The following is a 24,357-nucleotide window of genomic DNA, read 5'->3' on the forward strand; positions in this document are numbered from 1 at the left end:
TGGTGACATGAGTAAACGTTGTGTTATTAATCTTCAGCATCCTAAAAACAGCCTGTGAAGGAATGCAGCGAATAGGGTGTGTGGATTACTCATAAATGTCATATAAACTATTACCGTTGGTCTAGAAGAAGATGGGTTCCAGATTTGGTGGATTGCTCAGGGTTTCCAAAACGTGGGGTGGGAGGCTGTAGTTTTGCTTACGTGCCATCCTAAGTGTACGTGGCTGTTGTCGTAAGCACTACTTAAATATAAATACAGGTGTGTTACCTGAGGAAGGCAATAATTTAGTTTGAATCCTAGCATGTGGTTGCACTTCTGTGCTTTGTCCTCAAGTCTGTAGGGTTTTTTTTCCCCTCTGCTCCTGCACATGTACTCAAATGCTTAGGGTCTGTATTGCCTGGGTAAGATTTGGGAAAGAATATCAGGAAAAACTCTTCTTTTGCATTTTCAGCATATTTGATTTAAGTTGCTGAGTTGCTGCTTTTTTTTTTTTCCAAATTAGAATTGAATCCGCTTTCGGCAAATCATGATCCAAAGCCGAAGCAGAAAATTACATAATTGCTCAAAGTAAATGTATAGCTGCAGAAATGACCTCGGTAACATGCTAATGGAAAGGTTGGTTGTTCCATGGCAAAGAAGTGCATTCTTACAAGTGCTTAACCAGTAAAGCTCCTCTTAGGGAAAGGATCCATTAAGAATGGATCCATTTTTGCAATTGTATCATTACATACTTCTAATTTGAAGTTTTTCCTTCCCCCCCCCCCCCCCCCCCGGTAGCTCTCTGCACATATGACTTCACTCTCTGTCATGCTGTGTCCTCATCTTCCTCAAAATCCACATATTACAACCCCCAGCAAAGCTGGGCCTGAACCCATGGTAGCTGTACTTTTTTGCACCCCCATGATACGTTTTGTGTTGCCAGCTTGAGACTTTGCGATGAGTAGAGCAGCTAAAATTGGCAACTGAATTTTAAGACGTTATTTGCTCTCTTTCTCTTTGTGCTTTGCCCCTGGCTTCAAATGACTTTTTTTTCCCCCCTTTTCATTTAATTTACTTTTTGTTCCCACCATTGTCTGGCTTCCAGTTTCTCTTTCATGTCAATGTAAGTTAAATATAAATCTGTCTGTTTTATGCAAGAGTTGTTACTTGACTTGGCCTGAAAGGAAACGATCCCGACTTACTTGTTTATGTATTGACTCCTTCCTCACCTGAAATTAATATAACTCAGTGTGAAATATGAATCTTTACAATAAACTTAGCAAAGGAAGTTGCATTAGACTGTCTTAAGTAATTGCTTATTTTGTCTTTTTTGTGCGTGTATAAAGACTAACACTGTGTAAGTTGTAACTTCTGAGAGTCTTAAAGGTAAGTTGCATTTTGGAGCCTAATTGCCTTTTTACATGCTGTAATTGGGAGTATGGCTCTCTGTCTGTATCAGACAAATTGCTATAAACTGTGATCATCTTAAAAAGAGATACAAGCGAGTGATCATGTATTTTTCTCACCCGTTTATAAATAGGTGCGTTCCATGGATGAACTGAATCACGATTTTCAAGCGCTTGCTCTGGAAGGAAGGGCTATGGGAGAGGTAAGTGAATGACCTCTCGGAGGGGAAAAACTATATATGTTTTGAGGGGAGGAAGGAAGAGGTTGGTTTGTTGTTGTTGTTTTTTAAGCCTAGTAGAGTGGTTCGGAACTCGAGAATGTTCTCCATTATGATTGTGAGGGGTGTGTGTGTGTTTGTGTGCGTTAACAAAATAAAAACCTTTCAGGCTGGAATCCGTCTTAGTGGGAGGAACAGCTAAGCCCTCCACCTGTTCTGGCATCAAATAGTACAGTGGTGATTGTAAAAGAACAGTTAGAAATATGCCTTGTGACAAGTGTTACAATACTTGTAGCCTGTTTATTTTGGGATGCGGTGACCTGAGATCCCGTAATACTGTGGGTTTAGTTGTCTGTCATGGTCTGCTGCCCAATTTTGACTGCTGGCCACCACTGGCTGTTGTCATAAAGCATAGAACTATGTTTAACGTTTAAATTAGCTCAGCACCCTTATCTAGGGCTGCAGAAGTGGTAAGTGTGTCTGGACAGGTCAAAGGACTGAGCGGAAGGAGTTCTCCAATAATGAGTTCTCCAGTTCTTACTCTTTTCTATAACGTTGGAATTATTTTTATCACCCAGCGCAGTAAGCAAGCAGCAGATCTGGGGAAGATGACCGTTGCTTTAAATTGAAAAGAGGAAGTTTATATATATAAACTTGACTATTTAGGGCATCTTGGAAAAATAGCAAGCCAATTTATTTGGATGTAAACACTTCTTTTCCTTGCCACGTTCCCTTTTTTGTTTAGTCAGTCCCTTCGGAGGCTTACGGAGGAATAGAGATGGGAAAAAGTTGTGTAGTAGAAGGATATTAAACGGCAGCAGGTCAGCTGCGTGCTAGCTTGCTGCACGTCTGTTTTGGAGAGGCTTCCTTTTTGTGTTCCTGTCTGTCAGGTTCAGACTGGTTTATGTTCTCCATTTTTAGTCCATCCGATCTTTGTTGCCTAGCTTATGAATCAGGTTTTAAAAAAAAAAATCCCTAGAACACTTCAGAGATGATTGGTTTGGAGAAAACATAAAACCAGGATTATTGTGCGGTGTTATTCGTATGTGAGTGCCTTCTACCCAGTAAAAACCTCATGGAATTCATTGAACTTTGCAGCTTCGAATCTTTGGATTTTTTTTTTTTTTTAAATATCACTTGAGTAAAATGGTTTTTTTTTTCAGACATAAAGTATACAGGCTCCCTGAGACTGGTAAGAGAGAGTAAGTAAGCAAGCACCACTCGTCTTTAATGTGGCATTAGCTTGTGTTAGTTTAAATACATAAAGGCGTTCCTAAATACAGTGATACTTACCAACTCTTTATTTGTATAGTGGTTTTTTGTTTTGAGGGAAGTTTTTTTTTTTTTGAGGATGTGAGGTTCACTGATACTTCCAAGTGATGACTCATCTTTTATTTACTTATTTTAATTTTGCATCTGTGATGTAGGAATTTTGGAGATGCATTCTTCTGTCATTGTGCTTGTGCACGTATTGGAGTGAGCATGTTTTTCCAGGAGAGACGGCATTCCCCTCTCTTGTTTGCCTAAGCTAAGACAATGTTTGTTGTTTCTCTTTGGGTTTTTTTCCACAGTCCCCATGGAATTTCCTTTCATTATCCACTGAATTTTCGGTAGTAGTAATCTCTACATTTTCTAAGATATTTCAATATTCCAACTAAAAGAGCTATGTAAATTGAGATCAGTGCAGGATATGTGTACTGGCTTTCAAGACAGTATGCTTTTTTTTTTTTTTTTTTTTTTTTAAACTAAAGACTCCGGTGTTGTGCGGCATGCCCTATCTCTTTGTTGCTTAGACATTACTGTAGTAAGGTTCTGATGTGTTTTAGTTTTTTTTCTGTTGAATATGAAGGGGAACTCATTGAGAAAGTCCGTAAGAACACTGGGAAAAAAATGTCAGGTCTGCGACAAAAGAATTTTAAGTCTGAGACAAATGAGGACAAGAGGGAGGGTTGTTTTTTTTTTCTTTTTCACTTTTTGTGTTTTTTAATCTCCAGAGCCTTATCTGCAGGAAGTGTTAATACTCTGAAACATGGAGTTGATATGAAAAACACTGGAGGAGAAAGATGAGGAACAGAGTGTTTATTTTATACATTTGGGAGAACAGAGCATTTAGTGTATCTCTTTATCTTGCATTTTTTTGTAGACTTTTTTCCTCAGTGGGCAACGTTGTCGTTCTAAGTGTGGCAGTTTAAGGAGTTTGTGCATCTGAAGCCATTGGAGCTTATTTTTAAAAAGAGTTCTCAAACAATTCAATGTCTTATCTGAATTTTGACAGCAGGATAGGTAATAGCTTTTGATTTGTGATGGACAGATACTCTAATCTGAGGAAATTAGGAATAGTTGCAAACCCTGCAACTGTCATCTGCATTATGGTCCTTTAAGTTTTCAAAATCCCATTCTCCCCCCATTGCAGCCAACCTTGTGCTGCCCCCCCCCCCCCCCCAAATTTCTCTGTGAATCAAAGTTTAAGACTCTCTTAAGTATGAGACAGAAAAGAAAAGCAGCAGAGTAGCCTTTTGCCCTGTTCTGAAACGGAAAAGATTTGGGACGCTCATAGTGGATGTGGTCACTAGCACTGAAAGTCATCTTCTAGAAGGTGCATCTGTTCTTCCCCCTTTTCAGCACTTTATCCCGTTTATTTTAGTTACAATAAAGGAAAACATAGGGAAGCCTTACTAAAAGCTGCATAAGCATAACGAATTCTTCACTACTTTTGCATCAAACTTCCCTTCTCACCGGACATTGAACTGGAAAGTCACGAGGGAAGGTGATGAGTAGCAGTTGGAAAAGGAAGAAAAACAACTGCGGAGAATGGGCATAGATCTGAGTGTGTGTCCATGCTTGTTGTAGTGTGGTCTGAGGCCTTTGATCACACAACAGCGATACTGAGCTGAGATGTGCCATGAGCTATGTAAGTTATTTTTCCTCTCAGTTCTTCAAGGCAGTGGAGGTAGATATCTGCTTTTCTTCACTTAGATCCCTCTTATCTGGAGCTTTGCACTATTAAGTGTTTGTGCAGCGTCTTTTGGTCTCCTGGACGGTGCAGAGAGATTGTAAGGTGTTATTTGTCTTTGTCATCAGTGTCCTGCAGGCATTCTGAACTGCTGCGACGTTCTTGGTTTGGTAGTAGGTTATGCTATGAGATAAGCCTGTATCTAGCATGAAGGAGTAGGTGGGTGAGTGGCTAACTGTAACTTAATCCAAGGAGGGTGGCGGGAGCATGGGAACAGAAAAACATGAGGTAACTGGTGGGTTCTTAACTTCAAAAACTGAGGGAGTTGCTTTGAAGTATGACTATCTGGGATAACAGTGACTCTCCTCCTACTTTTGAGAAGACAGACTAGGAATAAATATTTTCCGTTTTCATCTGACAGGCGTTTAATTATTGTGCTCTGCGCTGCTGCCTGTCAGGTTCTAGTGCCGGAGTTTGGTGTTTTCTCACTTCAGGCAAACGAGGTAATTGCTGCACCTGCCACGGTTCGTTGTAGCCGAGCTCTTAAACAACGGTGGCTAAAGTAATATATGGCTCAACAGGTCCCTGCTTATGTCCCCTTGATGCAGTTGGTTGGGTCCTAGATAAGATCGTGCTTCTCCAGCAACCAGTGCTTTTTTTCCCCCTTAAGGAGAGTGGTTGTCCAAGTGTGCCTAGGCGTTCTTTTATCTGGTTTAAAAAACAAAACAACAAAAAAACAAAAAACAAACCAAAAAGGTTGGCTTTCCTTTCCCCACTAACGATGACTTTAGTGCATTCTCACAAATTAATGATTCATCGGCAGCTGGACTGGGGAGTATTGAAAGATTTGAATGATATCTCTGTCTGGCGGCTTTCTTTAGGTAGCTAGTGCTAGCAGCCGTGGACGTGGGAGTGTTGAGGTAGTGTCTGTGAAGGACGATGGTCATCCGTGACTGGGGTTATGCTTCCGCCGTAACCTAAAGTGGCGCTTCAGGAGGGCTCAGTGAAGGGTCTTACTAGCTCCAGGGCAAGAGATTGAGCAAGAATACAACGAGGAACGCTTAGGCCAGCGCTGGCCACTGGAGAAAGGCTGCTTAAGGCCATGGGTTCAATGAAGTGCACTTAAACCACGTAACGGTGCGCATCCTGCAAAGGGGGAGACCTCTTCCACCTTCCCCGCTCTGTTCCCAGTCATACCATCCTTCCCTTTTCTCAGTGCTTGCTTTTGTGTTTATCGGACCTTCCCATGAGCCAGTTTAACTCTGCGATCAGGCAGAAAGCTGCTGGTTTGGGGAATGGGATAGCAAAGCCCTTCCTTTCAGCTTCTACGCTGGCAGAGCTGCCTGGGGAATCCCAGCTTGAATTGCCTGCTAGGCACCGCGTCCTGCTGTCTTGTTTTTTTTTTTTTTTTTTTTTTAATTAGAGGGCAATGTTTTTTAGGGGAGATGACATCTCGGTGCTTGCGAACCTACAGCACTTGCCCAGATGTAACTTGTGAACGTAAGCTCTGCTTTCTTACATCTGTTGCCATGGTTAAACCTGGTTCTCCTACCGCTGTGGTGTGGCACAGATGGCTTCTTTTGTCTTAATATTTGCCTTGTCTAAAGGGGATTGGTTGACTTAATTTGTCTAATTCATAATCCCATCTCAGCGGGATCTGTATGCGCTGGCTTTTTACTTGTTGATTGTAGAATTGCTTTTGTGGATGTGTAAAGTCCCCGTTACCCCCTGCCACCCCTACCCTGCTAAATTGAACATTGGCCTGACTCTGTTAAGCCCTCTGTAAGAGGGCTTAGAAGGATTACTTTCATACTAGATAGGGTCAATTTTTAATAAAGACAAGGAACAAATAAACTAATCTTGTAACCTACTGCATTTTCCTTCTTAATTTCCAACCTGAAGAACTGGATGATTTTCACTTAAAATAAGTGTGTTGATGGAGTTTTTTTGTTTTCATTTTTTCTGTTCCCTCCCTCCCCTCCGTTGCAACTGACAGCCCTTACCAGGGAAAAATTCTTTGTTTTGGAGGCATCTTTATGACTTAGTGCGAGATGTTTACTGCTCCCTTTGCTAAACCTTTAGTTTTGATTGGAGCAGTACTGGTTGGACAGAACAAGGACCCCCATTGCCCACCTGCTAATATTGTCTTGTTTTTTTCCCTCCCTTGTAAACACATCCAGAATCAGTATGGAAATTAAATTTCATTATTCTGATATGCCATGTTTTTATTTTTATTTTTTTTCCCCCCCTAGCAGTGCAAAACTTCCAGTGTGAAATCTTAATTTTTATCTTTGGAGAAAAAAATGTAAAATGATAGGGGGCAAAGTTGAAGTTGTTTGTTTGGTAGAAGTGTCTGTTTGTGGGAGAGAGAAAGAGAGAGATTTCCCCCCCTTTCCCCCCCCCCCCCAAAAAAAAAAAAAATCCTTGTTTGTAAATTCACTGCAAATTTATGAGGAGGAGGCCAGGTAGGCCAGGTACAGTTCTTCAGGATCAAGTGGCTAAATGGGTGAGTGTGTGTGTTTTGACCCTTAAAAAAGAGGTTGGGGGCTGGTGAAACAACAAAAGGGTAAGCTAGTCTCAAGTCATCCTCCAGCCAGAGGAAACGCTCTCACCCCTTTTTGTAGAAATCTGTTCATATTTTCAGGAAAATGTAAGAAGTTATTTAAAAAAGCAAACAAAATACAGTTAAAAGCTTGCCTTGCTCTTTTGATTCTGCTTCGTAACACAGCCTGTTGCTATAGTTTATGAACAGCTCTTCATATGAAGCATTAATTTTTCATATCTTTGAATTAAGTGCCAGTTTGCAGCATGGAGCTGCTAAAGGTCGCTCTTTCTAAAGAGGGACTTTAAGGGGGCACCGTGCTCTGACCCTGAGATGCAGCAAGTGGGAATGACTTCACCTGCTATTGCCACTGACGGCCAAGAAGTGGTAAGCCGTGGCTGTATTAAAAATGCGAAGTTCTGCTGGAGCTACTGAATTGGAAATGGGTTGTAAATTTTAAAATGTTAGAAAAGAAAAAAGAAGTCTTGTTTTATTGTCATTGTTTGTATTGCCTGAGAAACCAAATATTTTAAAGTCCTAAAGCCAAGAGAGAAGACTGAACTTAGTTACTTGCAGCAGACTTTCTCAGGAGAAATACTTACAGAGACTTCAATTGTTTGTTCCAGATTTTAGGGTTGCTTTAAAAATGTTGCGAATGGATTTTGCTTTGACTGCGTTTGCCAGACAGTCGTTGGGCTGCCCACCCATTTTTTTCTGTACTGGCACACAGAGGCAGGTTTCCTCTTATGTTTGTATTATACGTGATTTCTTGACAGAGTTTAATATTGCCTTTTGCATTAAAGTAGAAATAAATTTCTTGCAGTTGTAGAGCTCAGTATTGCTTTCATGTGTATGTAGGGAAGACTTACTAACATTTTGGAAACTCGGCTTGAGGAAGGATTTCAGCTTTCTTATAAACTCAGGAATGATCTTTCTTTGCATAGGGAAAAGGTGTCTGTGCAGAATATTTTCTGATTCCTGTCTGCAAGCCCCTGGTCTTTCTCATCTGTTTTTTCTGAGACGTGACTATATAACAGATTGCATCCTTTCACACTTTTAGATATTGCCATAGGAAGCAAGAACTGTTCAGCTGCAGCTAAAGTTTGGGTCAGTTAGTTTCTATCACTTTCTTCTTCAAAATTCCCTGACGCTGAATGAGCAGGACAGTGTCTATGTTTGGTGGGATGGTGGCAGCAGGAGTGAAAATATGGGAATGGAAGGAAGCTTAAAGAAAAACTTAAACACAGCCAATGTGTTTTAGTGTTTTCTAATACTATATATATACACACACACACACACAGTCTAGGCTGTTTCAGTTCCTTAATGTTATCCTGTGGTGCAGATGGAGGAATAAATGAATCTGTGCAAGTTTCACTGCTTTTGTCCTTTGACTATTAAGAAAACCATGGGCAGTCTTCCACTGAGTTTCCAATGCAATAACAAATCCAAAAGTAGCTGACAAAGTTGTAAAAAGAGAGTGACTTGCTGTTGCCTCGTGATGTTTCTTCTGCTTGCTGCAAAGAGGGAGCAGAAAGCCAAACCTTTCTGGTTCCCGCTCAGTGGGCTGAGAGTTAAAGCAGCAGTTATAGTTGGGTCATACTGAAACGTTAATGCAGCCTCTGTAGATTGGGATTACTTCTTTTTTATACTTGTATGTGTATATATAGACAAGATACAGGTGCGGACGTAAGTGTTTCACTTCAACAGCAAGATGCTCTTTGTGATAGCTCTTGCTCGAGTGGTAAGCAGAAGCAATGCTCTCTGAGGAACTGGGAGCAGGTCTTTGCTGCCTTAAAATTTTCATATTTGTGTATTATGTAGCTTGAGGTGTGACTGAGAGCAGCATGAGCAACAGTGCTTCTATGCTAAATTTTGTTATTTCGTTTGCTCTCCGTCTTGTATCTATGCAAGCATTTTTCCAAAGGGGTCACGTTAAGCTTCCTCCCCCCCCCCCCCCTTTTATTTAATCAGCTCCTCTGTTTAAGCCCTGAATTGATCTTATTCTCAACTAATTTGACTGCAAAAAGCAAGATTGCTTTTAAATGTTAGGCAACAGCATCATTGTCTGATTGTTAGTTAAATAACTGAATGTATTTGGTCTCTTCTCTGCAGTAGTTCTGCAGAATTTAGAAGGAATTTTGCTTTTCATGTGCTGGGTGAAATTGGTGTCACTTTATTATAATATCTGTCTTCTGTGCAATCTGTTGTCCCTGGTTATCCAAACCTGTGAACCTTGGATTTATCCCCAGACATACAGACCTGCTATATATGGTGAGTTGCTGAATAAACAGATCTTCAAGTTAAAAAATAAATAGCGAGTGCAACGTTTCGGATTGTCTTTCCTCAAACCATAACACAGTGAAAGCTGTGAGCTCTTACAAATCATTTATGTTTGCTTTCTCTTCATCTAGCTGTCTTAAGTATTTACCCTGTTATGCTGTAGCCTTAAATTTGCACTTCTGCTGATGGGTTGTGCAGTTACCAATGTATACAACACGTAGGAGGCATTGCATAACCTGATGATTCTTGTTGTGCTATGGTAATTTCATATAGACTCATGTGAGTACTTGTTAATCTTTCAGTTCCTTTAGTTTTATTCCGAATTCAGCAGGCAAGGCTCATTTCTTCTGCTGCCTGCTATGAATGCCCTATTGTTTCCTGCCCGAATTACGCTACATCTCATTCAGCCTGAAGATTTAATTCGCAGATTGCATGCTTCACGTCTAAGGCACTTAAGCAGGGCTTGAAATTCCCCTCCCCGTATGTATAGAGGCCACGCGGCAGGTGTTTCCTCTGCGTGTCGGGCATTTTCGAAATGCATCTGCTGAATAGGGCGCATTGTTCTTTTTGCCATCTTCTGGACTTTGGAGCGCTCTTCCTTGAGTTCGTGCAAGCCAAGGATGGCTTTCTGTCTCGTTCCGAGTAGGCGCGCAAACCTTTTGCTCTTCGCCTAGGAGGAACAATGCCTGCGTGGCAGGTGCGGTGGCCCAGAACTGCTCACTCTTGTTAGTGTTTACAAATAACCTTCAAAGCCTTGAGAGCACTCAGCAGTCATTAAATAAGTGAGAGGTAAGAGCTCTTGGCACCTCTCGAGGTCTCCTGTCCCTGCCAAGATCAGAGCTTCTCTACTTGTATACAAGATTTTTTTGTTGGAATTGCTGGGTGGTTTATGGGTGTCCTTGCAATCCAGGTGGCAAGTCTGCGTCGTGATGATACAATATTCTGATCAGAACAGTTTTTCTGCTGAGTATTTCTCTTGCAAGCAGCTCTCGTGTTTAGAGGCGGGAGCATGCGGAGCGTGTGTGTGTGCGTGCGCTGGCGTGTGTGTGTGTTCATGAAGTGTTTAAGAATGTAAGAGGATTGCTGAGACTGAATTATTGTCGCAGTTGCTTTATGGCTTTCAGCCTAAGAGTATATAAATATTTTGATTAAGAAGCATATATATCAGTTTGTGTTTAATGATTGCTTCGTGTTTAGAAGAGAGATGCTTATGGTTTATGTTTGCATTTTATACTTATTTTAATCATGCTTTGTTTTTTTGTGTTTTTTGTTTTTTGTTTTAATTGCAGCAGCTGTTGCCGGGTAAAAAGTTTTGGGAATCTGACGATTCCAGCAAAGATGGACCAAAAGGGATATTTCTGGGAGATCAGTGGAGAGACAGTGCTTGGGGAACATCAGGTAGCTCAATTATTTACTTAATTTAGGTGGGATTGAATATGGAAATAAGCAACTGAAAAACACTGGCTAGTTTGTATGACGCAGCTTTTAAGATTAAAAAAAAATCTCTTTTACATAGCAGAAAACTTTAAAAGCCCACTTTGCTTTGGGATAGTGTTAAGAGATCCATAATTTTGAAAACATTGTCTGATGTGAACTTGTCGTACCCTTATGTTTGTTTGCTTAAAACTTTTAGCTTACCATTAAAATTTGAATTTAAACTTTCTGATGTATTTTCTGCTTTGGGTTGCCTTTTTTTTTTTTTTTAGTTAGAAAAATGTTGTTAGAAAACAAGGTTAAGTGAGGAATAAAAAGCAATTTTTATGAGTACTTAACTGACCAAAGCCCAACAACATCCAGTTTAAAAAAAAAAAAAAAAAGAGTGACTTGAATGCCACGGTGTTTCAGATTAGTAGGGCTGAAGTTGTCTGCCAAGAATTTAGTTCTTGGATCAGAAAACTTCCCTTATTTTGAACTTAAAGGGAAAGTATTCAGGTTTGTTTTAGTTAAACAGCAAAAAATCACGTGCATATGCCGAGTGTGAAACGCTAACCCTTTACTCTTGATTTCCTCTGCTTTTTATATGCACCAGATATACTCCCTAGATACTGCTGAGTTTCTTGTGCGGTTTCCAAACAACTACACAGAACTATAGCTCCAGGGAAGATGTGATTTAGAGCAACTTCACTGTTTTCCTGCTGCAAAAAATCCCTTCCTCCGGATGAAAGTATTTGGGGCAGAAAGACTGGATTCTAGAGAAAATTATGTGACAAGAGCACTTTTTTTTACTCTTGTTTAAGTTTCAAAATGGCTGGGGTTTTTTGTTGTTGTTGCTTTTTTTTTTTTTTTTTTTTTTTGTGAAAATGGGATATAGCTGCTCCAAATCTGATTGGCAGAACCTTGGCTGTGATCTCCATCCCTGGAGACTCAGTACTGGGGACGTTCAGGGGAGTTACTGCCTCCGACTCTCCGCCTTGCCTCTGCGCAGTGGATCTCCATAGCAGCACGTGCATCCAGTCCTCAACCGCAACAGTTCATGCCTGGTTATATTAATATAAACTGAAATTGAGGGTGGATTAAAGGGCTGTGCCAGACTCTGAACAGCAGTAGTTGAGTGAGACTTTCTCCTTTGCTGCCTCTGTTGTTGGGCTGGTTACGTCCACTAGACGAGCAGGGTAGACATCTGGGGGAGGTGACCTCCTACGCCGGCTGATCACAAATCTCCATGAGTCAAAGCCCTCAGTCTCATCTCTTCCTTTGTTTATTTTCGATTAATCCAGTGCACCTTGCAGCCTTTATTCCTGGGCCGTGCCCTGCACTGCTGTCTGTGAGTCAGGGAAGTAAATAGTTTCCCCTTTTGCTCACCTAAAATGAAGGGAACAGTCATGGTCTGAGCTGTTGTTCAAGGTCACTTCCACAGAGAAGGGGAGCGTGGGGGAGGTGGGGTGCAGAGGTGTCCTTGGCCAGAAGTCTGTTTTGTTCCATCAACAGCAGAAGTAATGAAGCCTGGTTTTCTGTAAGAAGTCTTTCACTCCATCCATTTTCCCTCTTGTCCATGCTGGCCAAAGTACACACTGCAGTCCTCCCGTTAAGCTTAGTTTCTTCATTGCTATAGCTTGAAGTTGTAGTCTGGAAGCACTTAAAGTCACTGCTGCTAGGAGAAGCAGTCCTGTCTCGTGCAAGCCACTCACTTCTTCCTCTCTGCTCACGTACAAGTCGTTACGCAGCAGTGCAATGAAATCTACTGGGGAATTGGATTAAAACAAACTTTTTTTTCTGGGCTAAAGCTAACCAAGGAGAGTTTCCCCAGTCCGCCTCACTTTGTGGCCGCACAGATGTTTGTACTGGCTTGAGGGAGAAGGCAGGAACATGTGGCTAGGAGCAATGACAGAATGGAACTAATTGTCTTGATGACACTACAGGATCGATATCTTTCCATGTCCCTTTCCCCATCCCCTGGCAACTGCTATATCTTCTACCTGTTATTTTTGACTTGCTGACCATTGCCAGTCTGAATGGTCAGGGGCTGAGTGCCTCTTCCCTGTCCTCAGTGGGGATGCAGGGTTGCCTTCTCCCACCCAGCCACCAGTTTTTGCAGAGTTTATAAAGGCTCAGAGGGACCCATCCATGGTCAGTTTGGGTTGAATTTGCAAACAGATTTATGCTTCAGAGGGGATAAAGGGATGGGGCTGGTTCAGCGGGTGAGGAAAACAGAATGGAGTTCTCATAAACCTCTCTTTCTTGAGGAAATAGCAGTGAAGAGAAATTGTGATCGTGGCGCACTAATGCGTTAATTCATATGACCAAGGCAACAAGTGTAGGGTGGGGTAACCTTATGGTGATGTTCCAAATGCCAGTTGCAGTTGAAATTGAGACTGCCTGTTTTTCACTGTACTAAAAACAAAGTTCTAGTTTTTCCTTCTAATAAAGCTCTTCTATGAATTGCAGCATTTATTTAGAGACTTAAATTGCTGAAATGTAATTTTTATGTTTTTTTAGTGTCTGAATGTAGTTATCGCTTCCAGCTTTACTGGTTCTAGTATTTCACAGGCAAGAAAGTCAGCCTTCTTCTAATGGATATCATCAGTCAAAAAGCTGGCACTCGTTAGTACAATTAAGACAATAAAGAGCATGTATTTAATGGCTTACCTCCTTTTAATAGTTGGATCTACTTATAAGAATTAAACATGTTTTTGTTCCAGATCACTCTGTTTCCCAGCCTATTATGGTTCAGAGAAGACCTGGTCAGGGCTTTCATGTGAACAGTGAAGTCAACTCGGTGCTTTCACCACGGTCAGAGAGTGGGGGACTCGGCGTTAGCATGGTGGAGTATGTGTTGAGCTCATCTCCTGGAGATTCCTGCCTAAGGAAAGGAGGATTTGTAAGTGTGCCTCATTGTGAAATTTCAGTTCCCATTATGTTGTTTTCTCCATTTACTGCTTGTTTTTTGTTGTTGTTTTTTCTATTTGTTTTAATCCCTTCCAGATATTTCCTTTTCATTTTATTTTTCCTCTTTATTTAGCTATCTTTGCTTAAATGGGTAGGCTAGCAGGTTTAGGGTTTGTTCTTGAGCAGGGGATGCAGTATGGGTGATGAGTATAGAGGATGTGAAGGTAGCTGATGTTCCCTGATGCTGAGGATGAGCGTACCTGCAATAATGCCATCTTAAACTTATTGTTGGAAATGTGTGCAAATACACATGTAGCTAATGCTGTGGTGTCTGAATGAGCGTGTGGATGCTCTTTTGCTAGCTAAGAACAAAAAGCTCCATACAGTGATGCTAGAAACGTAACGTAGTTACAAATGCCGCTCCAGTATGGGAATGCTTTCAAGGGCATGTTGTTTCCTGTGGCGAAAGGGCATCCTTAGTCACCGTGCTTCATGGGGTGGGAAAGGGAGCACAGTAACTGCTGCCTCAGACCTAAGGTTGTGGCAAGAAGGCGGCATAACCCAAGTCCTGTCCCCATAGTGGGAGGAAAGCCTACATCTCAGCTCTACCCGATAGCTGAGTGGTGTCCAGTAAGCTTCGCGAAACATGAAAGCGGAGAAGGTTTGTTACTGTTAACCTGCTGCATCCATCTCTTTGGGGAGCCCATTTGTGGTTTCCCTCATCCATCCTCTTGTTTTTGCCCATCGTTAGTGGGAACCTAATAACTTTTTTGAACTATTGAGCCTAAGAGAGATGATTTTTGGAAGCCGGACAATCGGGAGGAGACAATTTGTCACGCAGCGTTGGGGCTAGAGATGTGTCTGCTTTGTAGTGTTAGTCATCAGGATGTCCTTTCTGAGACTAAGGGTCTCATTTGCAAATACTATATTGTGTAAATGAGAATTGGACTCAAAACTTGGCATTTACAGTTAGCATTTCAACTCTACTCTCTGATACTAATGAACTACTTTAAGAAGAAATATCAGATGATTATTGTTTAAAAACAATCTTTGCTTCGAAATGAGAAAAAAAGAATTACCCGAAATAGGGAGAATGGAAAAACGATGTGGTTGATATGGGGTTCAGAAGCCCTGTCACGCATGAAATACTTTTCTCTCAGTTACAGTGGAAGATGGGGTTTGAAAGTCTGTCTTCATGACAGCACCAAATCTCTCTGTGATGGATACATGTACGTTTTCCTTGCTGCTTCTTACCATTCATTACATTGCTTTTCTCTCCCTTTTGTTGTTCAGAATCCTGCCCCCAGCATCGTCAGCCTTTATTCTCTTCCCAAGTGAAATAAAATGCAAACGTTTAAGGGTAGAAATGCTTCAGATGTAATACCATTGATAAAATGCTCAGAGGCACTGAAATCTCTCTTTGTTTCCTCCTCCCTTTTCTTTTCCTTGAGCCCCTCCAAGTGCTTCAAGTTCATATGAACCTGTGATGAAGTTAGTGATTGACTTGTGTGTTCATAAGCGTACCTTGGAATTCACTGTGCAAGTCACAGTAATGTCCAACTACAACAGGGTAGCTGCCTGGTGGCCCTGTTCTTACTGAATACGTGCACTTGCCCAGCCAATTCGCGTGTCTCTGTCAAGGAGACAGTAACCTCTGAGGATGCATTGAGTTGTACAGCGCTTTTGTCCGTACTGTTGTATTTAGGAAGCTTCTGAAATAATTTTGAACTGCTCAGGTCCCATTTAGAAAGAGGGTTTGGATAAGTGGTGGTGGTGGTGTGTGGGGGTTGTTGGTTTTATTTATTTATTTATTTTTAATAATTTCAGGGGTGGGGGTTTAGAGCTGACAGTCAGACCCTGATTTTACTAAAAGGAAGAAACAGAATAGATGATGATAACCTCTTTTGGGAGACAATGAAAACTAAATTCTTTCCTTTCTTCAACTGTAGTTGACTATTTGGCTTTTTCATATTATTATTTGTTATAACTAATGTTTTGAAAGTGACTTATTTCATTATGACATGTTTCTTTTCCTTTTTTTCCCAGGGACGGTAGCAAATCAAATTGATCTGAAAACTAAGCTTATTAAAATAATGTCTTTTTTGCCTAGGGGCCAAGGGATGCAGAGAATGATGAGAATGACAAAGGGGATAAGAAAAATAAGGGCACGTTTGATGGTGATAAATTAGGAGACCTGAAGGAGGAGGGGGATGTGATGGATAAAACAAATGGATTGCCTGTGCAGAATGGAATCGACGCCGATGTCAAAGATTTCAGGTGTGTGCACCATTAGTTGTTAATTGATGTCACACATAAGATTTTCTCTGCTGTGATAAACAGTAGTGAAAGAGCCTTTATTGGCTCTTTGGAACAGTGTTTTAGGGACACTACAATGTACCCAGGGAAACACTGTAGGAAGGTGGAGAAAAACTGATAGCTCTAGCCTATCTGTGCAGACCTGGTTTAGTATAATATATTTTTGTTTTATTTACATGCCTATTTTTAATTACCTTGTGTGGGATTCCTACGGAAATACCTACTGAAGATGTTGATCCTGCTTACGTGCTAGTCTAAATTGTAGTTGGGTTTGTGGACTTTTCTTCCACGTAGTTACCAAAAAATTGCAGCCTTCTGAAATTTTTGCTAGCCTACCTACTCGTTTGTGCCTTGTTATGTTGACATATAGGAAAACTGTAAAAGCGAAGCAAATGTACTGTGAGACACATGCTGATGGCCCTCGAATTGAGATGAACCATCCCTCAGTCCAGTGCTTATGTTAGGTAATTAGGAAACCACGACAGCTACTTTAGCAAAGTTTCAAGTGAGATAGAGTGCCAGAGGACTAAATTGTTAATAGTTACTGTATAGGTTTATGAAAAATAAATTTTGCCAGTTTTGGAATCCTATCTTGTCATGGTTGACTCTTTCCTCACTTGAGAAAAGAGAAACGGAATTGTTTTTATGTATACCATAGTGAATCTTGGGGGCAGGGGGCTGTGCTTCTTAAATTATTATTCATATGTTCTTCTGAAGAGTTCATTTAGGGAAGTAGGTCAGACCCTCCATTTTTATTTTTTCTGTATAACAAGTTCTGCAAGCAGCTCTGGCCAGTACAGATGCCTGTTGCTGCTAATTGATGCTATCTGACATTGCATTAAATAAATATGTTTACTGATAGGTCTCTCTTCTTTCTCTGCAGCCGTACACCTGGCAATTGCCAGAACTCTGCTAGTGAAGTGGATCTTCTGGGTCCAAACCAGAATGGATCAGAGGGCTTAGCCCAGCTAGCAAGTACTAATGGCGCCAAGCCTGTGGAGGATTTCTCCAACATGGAGTCCCAGAGTGTCCCTCTGGATCCTATGGAGCACGTTGGCATGGAGCCCCTTCAGTTTGATTATTCTGGCACTCAAGTACCTGTGGACTCAGCTGCAGCGACCGTGGGGCTCTTTGACTACAATTCCCAACAGCAGGTAGAGTATTTGCACTCGCTCCTGTCTGCCTCATTGCAGTTCCTCTAACAGGGTCAGCATGGTAAGGTTAGCATGAGATCAGACTCTCATCTTGGTGGCAGGTTGGGGCAGACTTGGAGCTACTCCGTAGTATATATGCCGTATGTCTGTCTGTAGAGTGCTGCAGGTATCCTGCTAGTGATGCAGGAGATCTGCTTAATATGGCAATCTGAAGAGCAGTCTTGAGGACCTATAATGGCAGCAGTTATACACAGAAAAGTGCTATTGATTAATAATGGTTAACTTTCAAGTAAGTTTGCATTGGAAAAGAGCTTTTAATTAGTAGAAATGCCATCTCCGTGCATGTGAAGGATAAGGTGATCAGGAGCAGTCAGCGTGGATTCACAAAGGGGAAGCTTAACCAACCTGATAGCCATCTGTGATGGAATGACTGGCTGAGTAGTTGAGAGGAGAGCAGTGGATGCTGTCTCCCTTGGCTTCCGGAAGGCTTTTGACACTGTCTCCCGTAACACCCTCCCTCATAGGCAAGATCGGGAAACGTGGGCTGGATGAATGGACAGAGAGGTGGCTTGAGAAGTGGCTGAATGGCAGAGCTCAGAGGGTTGTGATCAGTGGCCCAAAGTCTAGTTGGAGGCCTGTAGCTAGCAGTGTCCCCCAGGGGTCAAGACTGGGTCCAGTATTATTTATCTTATTCATCAGTGACCTGGATGAAGGGACAGAGTGCCCCCCTCAGCAAGTTTGCTGATGATGCGAAAGTGGGAGGAGTGGCTGATAGCCCGGAGGGCTGTGCTGCCATTCAGAGGGACCTCGGCAGGCAGGAAGCACGGGCAGAGAGGAACCTCATGAAGTTCAGCAAAGGCAAGCGCAGAGTCCTGCGCCTAGGGAGGAATAACCCCGTGCACCAGGTCAGGCTGGGGGCTGACCTGCTGGAAAGCAGCTCGGTGGAGAAGAACCTGCGAGTCCTGGTGGACAACAAGTTGACCATGAGTCAGCAACGTGCCCTTGCGGCCAAGAAGGCCGCATTAGGCAGAGTGTTGCCAGCAGGTGGAGGGAGGTGATCCTTGCCCTCTCCTCATCAGGGCACTCGCATCTGGAGTGCTGTGTCCAGTTCTGGGCTCCCCAGAGCAAGAGAGACATGGAGCTAGTGGAGAGAGTCCAGCCAAGGGCTACTAAGATGATGAAGGGACTAGAGCCTCTCTTTTATGAGGAAAGGAGAGAAGTGGGCCTGTTGAGCCTGGAGAAGGGAAGACGGAGGGGGAATCTTATCAGCGTGTACAAATCTCTGAAGGGAGGGCGTCAAGAGGATGGGGCCAGACTCTCTTCAGAGGTGTCCAAAAGCAGGACGAGAGTCAACGGGTGCACAATGAAACACAGGGATTTCTGTCCGAACATAAGGGAAAACTTCTCTACTGTGAGGGTGACAGAGCACTGGAAGAAGGTGCCCAGGGAGGCTGTGGAGTCTCCATCCTTGGAGACGTTCAACAGCTGTCTGGAGAGGTTCCTGGGGAATGTGCTCTAGGTGACCCTGCTGGAGCAGTGGGGTTGGACGAGATGATCTCCAGAGGTCCCTTCCAACCTCAATTGTTTTGTGATTCTGTATTAAAAAAAAAAAAAAAAAACCTTTAAGCCCTAAAAATGCCTTAGAGATTAGAGTACTGTTAGGCGTAGGTGTTGCTGTCCTGGTTTGGGATTTGTGCGGTACTGAATCAGAGTAGACTGATGGAATATGAATGAAAAATGAGTCTCAACTGGCTTGCTCTCACTTGTGTGGTTTAAAACCTATTGAGGTCAGAGTCCAACACTCTGAAACTTTATCTCAGCCTAGCGGGGTTGTTTGACCTTTTCTCCCACGCAAGCATCCCAGACTACTCATCCTGGGTGAGTAAAGCAAGTCTTTGCTTTACTCTTTAGCCTCCCTTGAATGCTGGGCCAAGATCCAAGGATCGACTCTTAATCTACTCCTGTTCTTGCTAGTTTGAGTGACAATCGTAAACGTTTATTGCTTTCCTTTTGTTAGTGTTGTATCCTTCAGAGAAGAATAAAATCTTTTGCTGTAGCTCATAGGAAGAATATATAACTGTACCTGGGTTTCCTGAAATGTCTGATCTTTTTAGCACAATAGCCTAATTGGGAAAGACTGTTGCGATGTTTATACTAAAGGCCTTCTTTTGGATAGTTATCATAATCTTAAAAGCAATGTAAATATCTGTGTTATAGCTTAGTTGGTTATTTTATTATGTAGCATGCTTGGGAGGTCAGTGATGGGAAATGATCTTAATAATTAAGCTAAATAGCTGCAAAAATAAGCTATTTTCCAGTCTAGGTCTTTGTGGTGTAGAACGTTGAATGCGAGAGTTACTTAAGCTCTTCTAAACAATGAAATTTGTGTATATCTAAAAACATATATATATTAGAGCTAAGTTCATTGCTTTTTAGAGAGCCATTAGTTTTAGGAAAGTCACTTCAGAACGTGGAGTCTAATTTGCGTTTTGTCTGTCAGTGTTTTCTATTGAAATTAAGGCGCACTCCCAAGTAAAAGTAGCTGCTTTTTTTTTTTTTTTTTAAAAAAAACCCTGACGCTTCCAAACTGGCAGAAGACAGGACTTACAAATCGGGCACCTCTTGTACCTACCCTGTGGCAATAAAAATCTTGGAAGCAAGGCCTACCTGGAAAGTTGGATTTCAAAAGTGAATTGTAGTATGGCTTTCTCTTTTCTGGCTCTGTGCAGCTCTTCAGACATGCTTAATTTTTCTTTGTAGAAGGTGGAGGGTAATATTCACGTGCAGCTGATGTAATCTGCATGTAACCGTGCTTCGAACTTCTGCTAGGTTATCTGTGAAGCTGCAATTCTCTATTGTTTCTTTCAACTGGGAATTACAGTGGGAGAGCAGGAGTCCTGGCACGTTGAACGCAGCTCTGCGTCCGCTGAACGTGGCTGGTACGCTCAGCCCCGATGGAGGTAATGCTGAGAATAAGCAGGCCAAACTGTTGAAGAGGGACTGTTATTTTAAAATTTCAGCTTTGTTGCAATAGCTACCTACACCTACAGTAAACTCGAATGACAGGCTTTTGTAAACATAAATGCAGTATTTGAGATTAGGGATTCACTTTCTCTACTGCCAAATGTAATTTCTCAATGTGTGTTTGTATAAATGCAGTGTACCTGGGCTCAGAGAACAGAACCTATTTCCTTAATACGTTATATCCAGCAGCCAGTGTTTCTTGGTATTCACTGCCTGCCACTTATAGCTTGTATGAAAGAAACCTGACTTTTGGAAGTGCAGTTTTCCCAATCAATTATTTTCAGAAGGAAACATATCTTGAACAAAACCATGGGTGGTGGTGGTGTTTTTTTGTAAAAGTATCTTTTATCGAACTCTTGGAAAGCGTCATATACTTTGAAGGGATTACAGGCAAGTACAGCTAAAAACAATATTAAGAAAGGAAGGCCTTGACCACCCGTAATCTGATTAGAGATGTCAGATGTTTATATTGCAGAAGAAACTGGATTACAGAAGTTTAATCTTACAGTGTTTCCATAACTATATGATAGATGTTCTGGTTTCTTGGAATTCCATCTGTGGCTCCCCTATAGGTTGTACAAGATACTTTGTATGTATAGCTGTGTGTGAGAGAGAGAGAAACTCATTTTTGAAATGCAGAGCGGTACTGCTGAATTCCTTCTAAACTATGTCCCTTGGTTGGTTGTGTGTTTTCACCATGAATGGTGTGATCCTATATAAAGGTGATTCAACTTCAGCCTCACTTTGTAAATGCCAGTTAATGCTCCTTCTAAAGAGATTTCTTTTCATTCTTCCACTTTCTCTGAGAGCACAATTTAACACTGGTATGAAGTTCAACCTTTATTTAATACACAGTAGGCTTCCAAATAAGTTGACAAAAGGCTTTTAATGGAGTTCTTACTCCTTGCTCTTCTCTCTTTCTTGGAATATAGGTCGCTGCTGTCAGCAGATGGAGACAGTGCATTGAGGCCTTAATAACGCTTCTTAAATATGTAGGATTGACGATTCCCAGAGCCCGCGTGGCGTACGAGCTCATCTGGCCAAGTAAAGGCTGGAGTTCTGATGGGTGTTAGTTGGCTCCACCTCCTTTTGTATGCTCCAAAAAATCCACCGTTGCAAAACGTTTCAGCCATTCGCACTGAATATCTTCTGGGTAAATTCATTCTGGAGTCTTGGCTTACAGGCTGCTGGAAACTCTGTTTTAGGGCAGCCAGAGGGAGAGGTCGCTCACTGAGTCAGTGGTTAAAATATCAGTGCTTATCAGCCCTTTCTTTGGAAGGGAAACTTCTGGTTAAAGATTTGAGAGGAGATCTCCTGCAGCCGGAAGGAATCTGGCCTTTCCTCGGTGTAAATGGCTGCATGTTTTCTTCCTTGCATGCAATTTTAAAGAAATGCAAGAATATTGACTGGGGAAGTAACCATGAAAAAACCTCTTCACTGTGAGGGTGACGGAGCATTGGAACAGGTTGCCCAGAGAGGTAGTGGAGTCTCCTTTGCTGGAGATATTCAAAGCCCGCCTGGATGTGATCCTGGGCAATATGCTCTAGGTTGACCCTGCTTGAGCAGGGAGGTTGGACTAGATGATCTCCAGAGGTCCCATCCAACCTATACGATTCTGTGATAATTCAGTTGGAGCGAAGTCTTTAGGTTTCTTTGCGTTCATAGGGGAGGACTTTAGGGTGCAGATGTAGATACCCTTGCTGATTTTTCTTTAGCAGGTGAAAGGGCTCCAGCCAGCTGCTGTGCTCCTTCTTGCTCTTCTTTCTTCCCTTCTGCCTCTCCAAGATGATAAAACGCAAGCCTTTCCCATCAAACCAATGGGTGTTAGATTCCGTGACACACAGATAGCATCGAGTTTCAAGATGATTGTTCCTATTTTTCTATCAAAACTGTCCTGACCAAAGCAGATCTGGAAAATCTTTGGGAAGTCGATTTTGAAAAGCAGTCACTGAAATGTCATGTCAGCTCTGGAGACTTCCGCTGTGTTTATGTGCTGATCACACTGTTATCCATACTCGCTGCACTTCATACCTTTTGGAACTGCGTTTTCAAACTTGTGTACAAGCCAAATGGGTCCCCTTGAGCCTGTTCTGTTACAACTTGTTATACCAGCTGTAATTTTAAGAAAGAAGCATCCTCTCAATCTCCCGACTTGAGTCTTTAGGTGAACTCTGCTGGCTGTTGACGGAAGCCATTTGCAGAGCTTCTTGGATATGGCTTGATTTCAGCAAAAGAAAAACGTGCAGAATTTGTGTTTGGTATCTGTACACGTGGAAGTCAAGCTTAGCAGCAGTCGGCCGCCCTCACGAGAGGGAGAGAGGTCAGGCAGATGACCAAAAATACAACAGCGGCAGGTGAAGTACGCGTGCTTTGAGAGTTGTGTACTCTTTTTTGCTAGTATCTCTAATGTAAGAAAAGATCATTGAGATGCAGTTGGGACGTGTGGAAGTCGTCAGGCATGTGAACTGAGCAGAAGAAAAGGTATTCGTAGGGAAGATCAGTGCTTTTTCTGCCCTTAAGATGGACAATTACTCCAGCAGTTTCCTCTGCTGCTTACCATAGCAGAATACAATTTAGCAGACCGGAAAACTGATCCCAGGGATGCAAAAAAATATGAAAGCTGTAGAGGTTTTGGTGAAGTGTTTGCGGCTGAAACAAGCTAAACTATTTGATCATGCAATTCAGTAGAAAAGTAGACAGCAGGGACAAGGGTGACTGTTTTAGAGGTATCTACACCCAGCGATGGAGCAGGGGTTTTTGTTTGTTTTGTTACTGTCATTACTCACTGATGCTGATCTGTGAGCGAGATGTTGCGGAAGGCTCTTGCAGCACTGGTATCCTTTGTTACGTTTCCCTTAGGTTGTGTTGTCCATGATGTCCTTCCTTTTCTTAATTAAAAGATGTCAGCAGAGCATTCGATCCAGCTACTACTGACGGATATATTAACAAAGACTATACCTCTTAGAAGCAGTCAACTCTCTATAAAATGTTGTCATTGAATGACAAATATAAAAAAAAAAATACTGCTAGGACTAATTTATAGGCGTCCTGATGTTAGATTCAGAGAGATGATAAAGTAACTATGAATTTGATATATTTCTTTGTAATTGGCATTATGATACTTGTGGGATATGCAGAGGGGCCCCGGCATCCTAAGGGGTTAACTATTTTTGGGGAAAATGGATAGATGTGACTGTATTTTTGGCACTTGCAAGATCAGCAGTCCATTTTCAAACTACTGAGTTTCTGGATCTCAAACCTGACGCTGAACTCCTACATGTTGTTTCTTCTCTTGAGCCTGTAAAAAGAGAAGAAATTAGATGATGTAGGTTGTCTCCTACCTGACTTTTTTTTATGTTTGCTATCTAACCAGCACAGTTGCTCATCCTGCTCTTAGGAGAACCAAGTCCAATTTTTACCTATAAGAAAACACATTTTTGAACGAACTGGTTCAGTGCTGCTTACTGACGATTGTAAGTTTCTGCCCAGAATTTGGGCAGAATTGTTATTGCTTCTTCTGACACCTGAAGTAGCTTGGTTGTCTTGTCCGAGACCTGAAAGGACAGTGGTAATGGATGTGGAAATTGTATAGCATTCAAGGCCGTTCTTTTCAAGCGAATATAGAGAGAAAACATCTATCACAGCAGTTCATGTAGTGGTTCACACTTTGAAAATAATCACTTTTAAAAGTAAGTGGGGTTGCTTGGGGAGATTTTCAAAGTATAGCTATTCAGCATGAATATTCTTAAATGTTTTTATTGGAGCTGAATGTTGATCAGCTAAAATTTTGATTCAGGGAGGGAGTTTCACGTACTTACAAGGATCTAGTCGAGCCCAGGAAGGTAGGGAAATAAGCTTAGTAGGGATCTGGATGAATGGAAGAAAAATCTAAGTAAAAATATTCTTTCTTTAAAGACTACTGTACTTTTCTTGTTCCTTGTTGAGAATGACTATTCTCAATAACATTGCACAAGATTATAGTGAGCTGTAAGGTGACAAACTTATCTATGCTTTGGATGACTTAATGAAAAAGTCCCAGGATCTGGGTTTTTGTCTGTGGTCAAGAATTTACGCTCCTTCCCCAGATTTGTATAGGTGATACTGGAGATGAGAGGCAGCTAGGTAAGGAAAGCGTTGTCCTGGGCTTCGTAAACTCCTG

At 41.8% G+C, this 24,357-nt stretch overlaps 1 protein-coding gene across 20 annotated transcripts in view; it reads left to right on the forward strand.

Moving 5' to 3' along the window:
* The window catches only part of PUM1 (pumilio RNA binding family member 1), a 78,840-nt gene that overhangs the window by 19,380 nt on the left and 35,103 nt on the right, over positions 1–24,357 (forward strand). For 10 of the 20 annotated variants that reach the window (XM_068917129.1, XM_068917133.1, XM_068917125.1 and 7 more), the window contains 5 exons: positions 1,520–1,588; positions 10,668–10,776; positions 13,518–13,696; positions 15,815–15,981; positions 16,904–17,174. In XM_068917129.1, coding sequence (XP_068773230.1) covers positions 1,520–1,588; positions 10,668–10,776; positions 13,518–13,696; positions 15,815–15,981; positions 16,904–17,174 — 795 coding nt within the window. The remainder of the gene's footprint in view (positions 1–1,519; positions 1,589–10,667; positions 10,777–13,517; positions 13,697–15,814; positions 15,982–16,903; positions 17,175–24,357) is intronic. The other 10 variants (XM_068917126.1, XM_068917130.1, XM_068917132.1 and 7 more) reach the window with 1 other exon arrangement.

This window comes from Struthio camelus, chromosome 23 (genome assembly GCF_040807025.1).
Source record: "Struthio camelus isolate bStrCam1 chromosome 23, bStrCam1.hap1, whole genome shotgun sequence".
Classification (NCBI taxonomy): domain Eukaryota; kingdom Metazoa; phylum Chordata; class Aves; order Struthioniformes; family Struthionidae; genus Struthio; species Struthio camelus.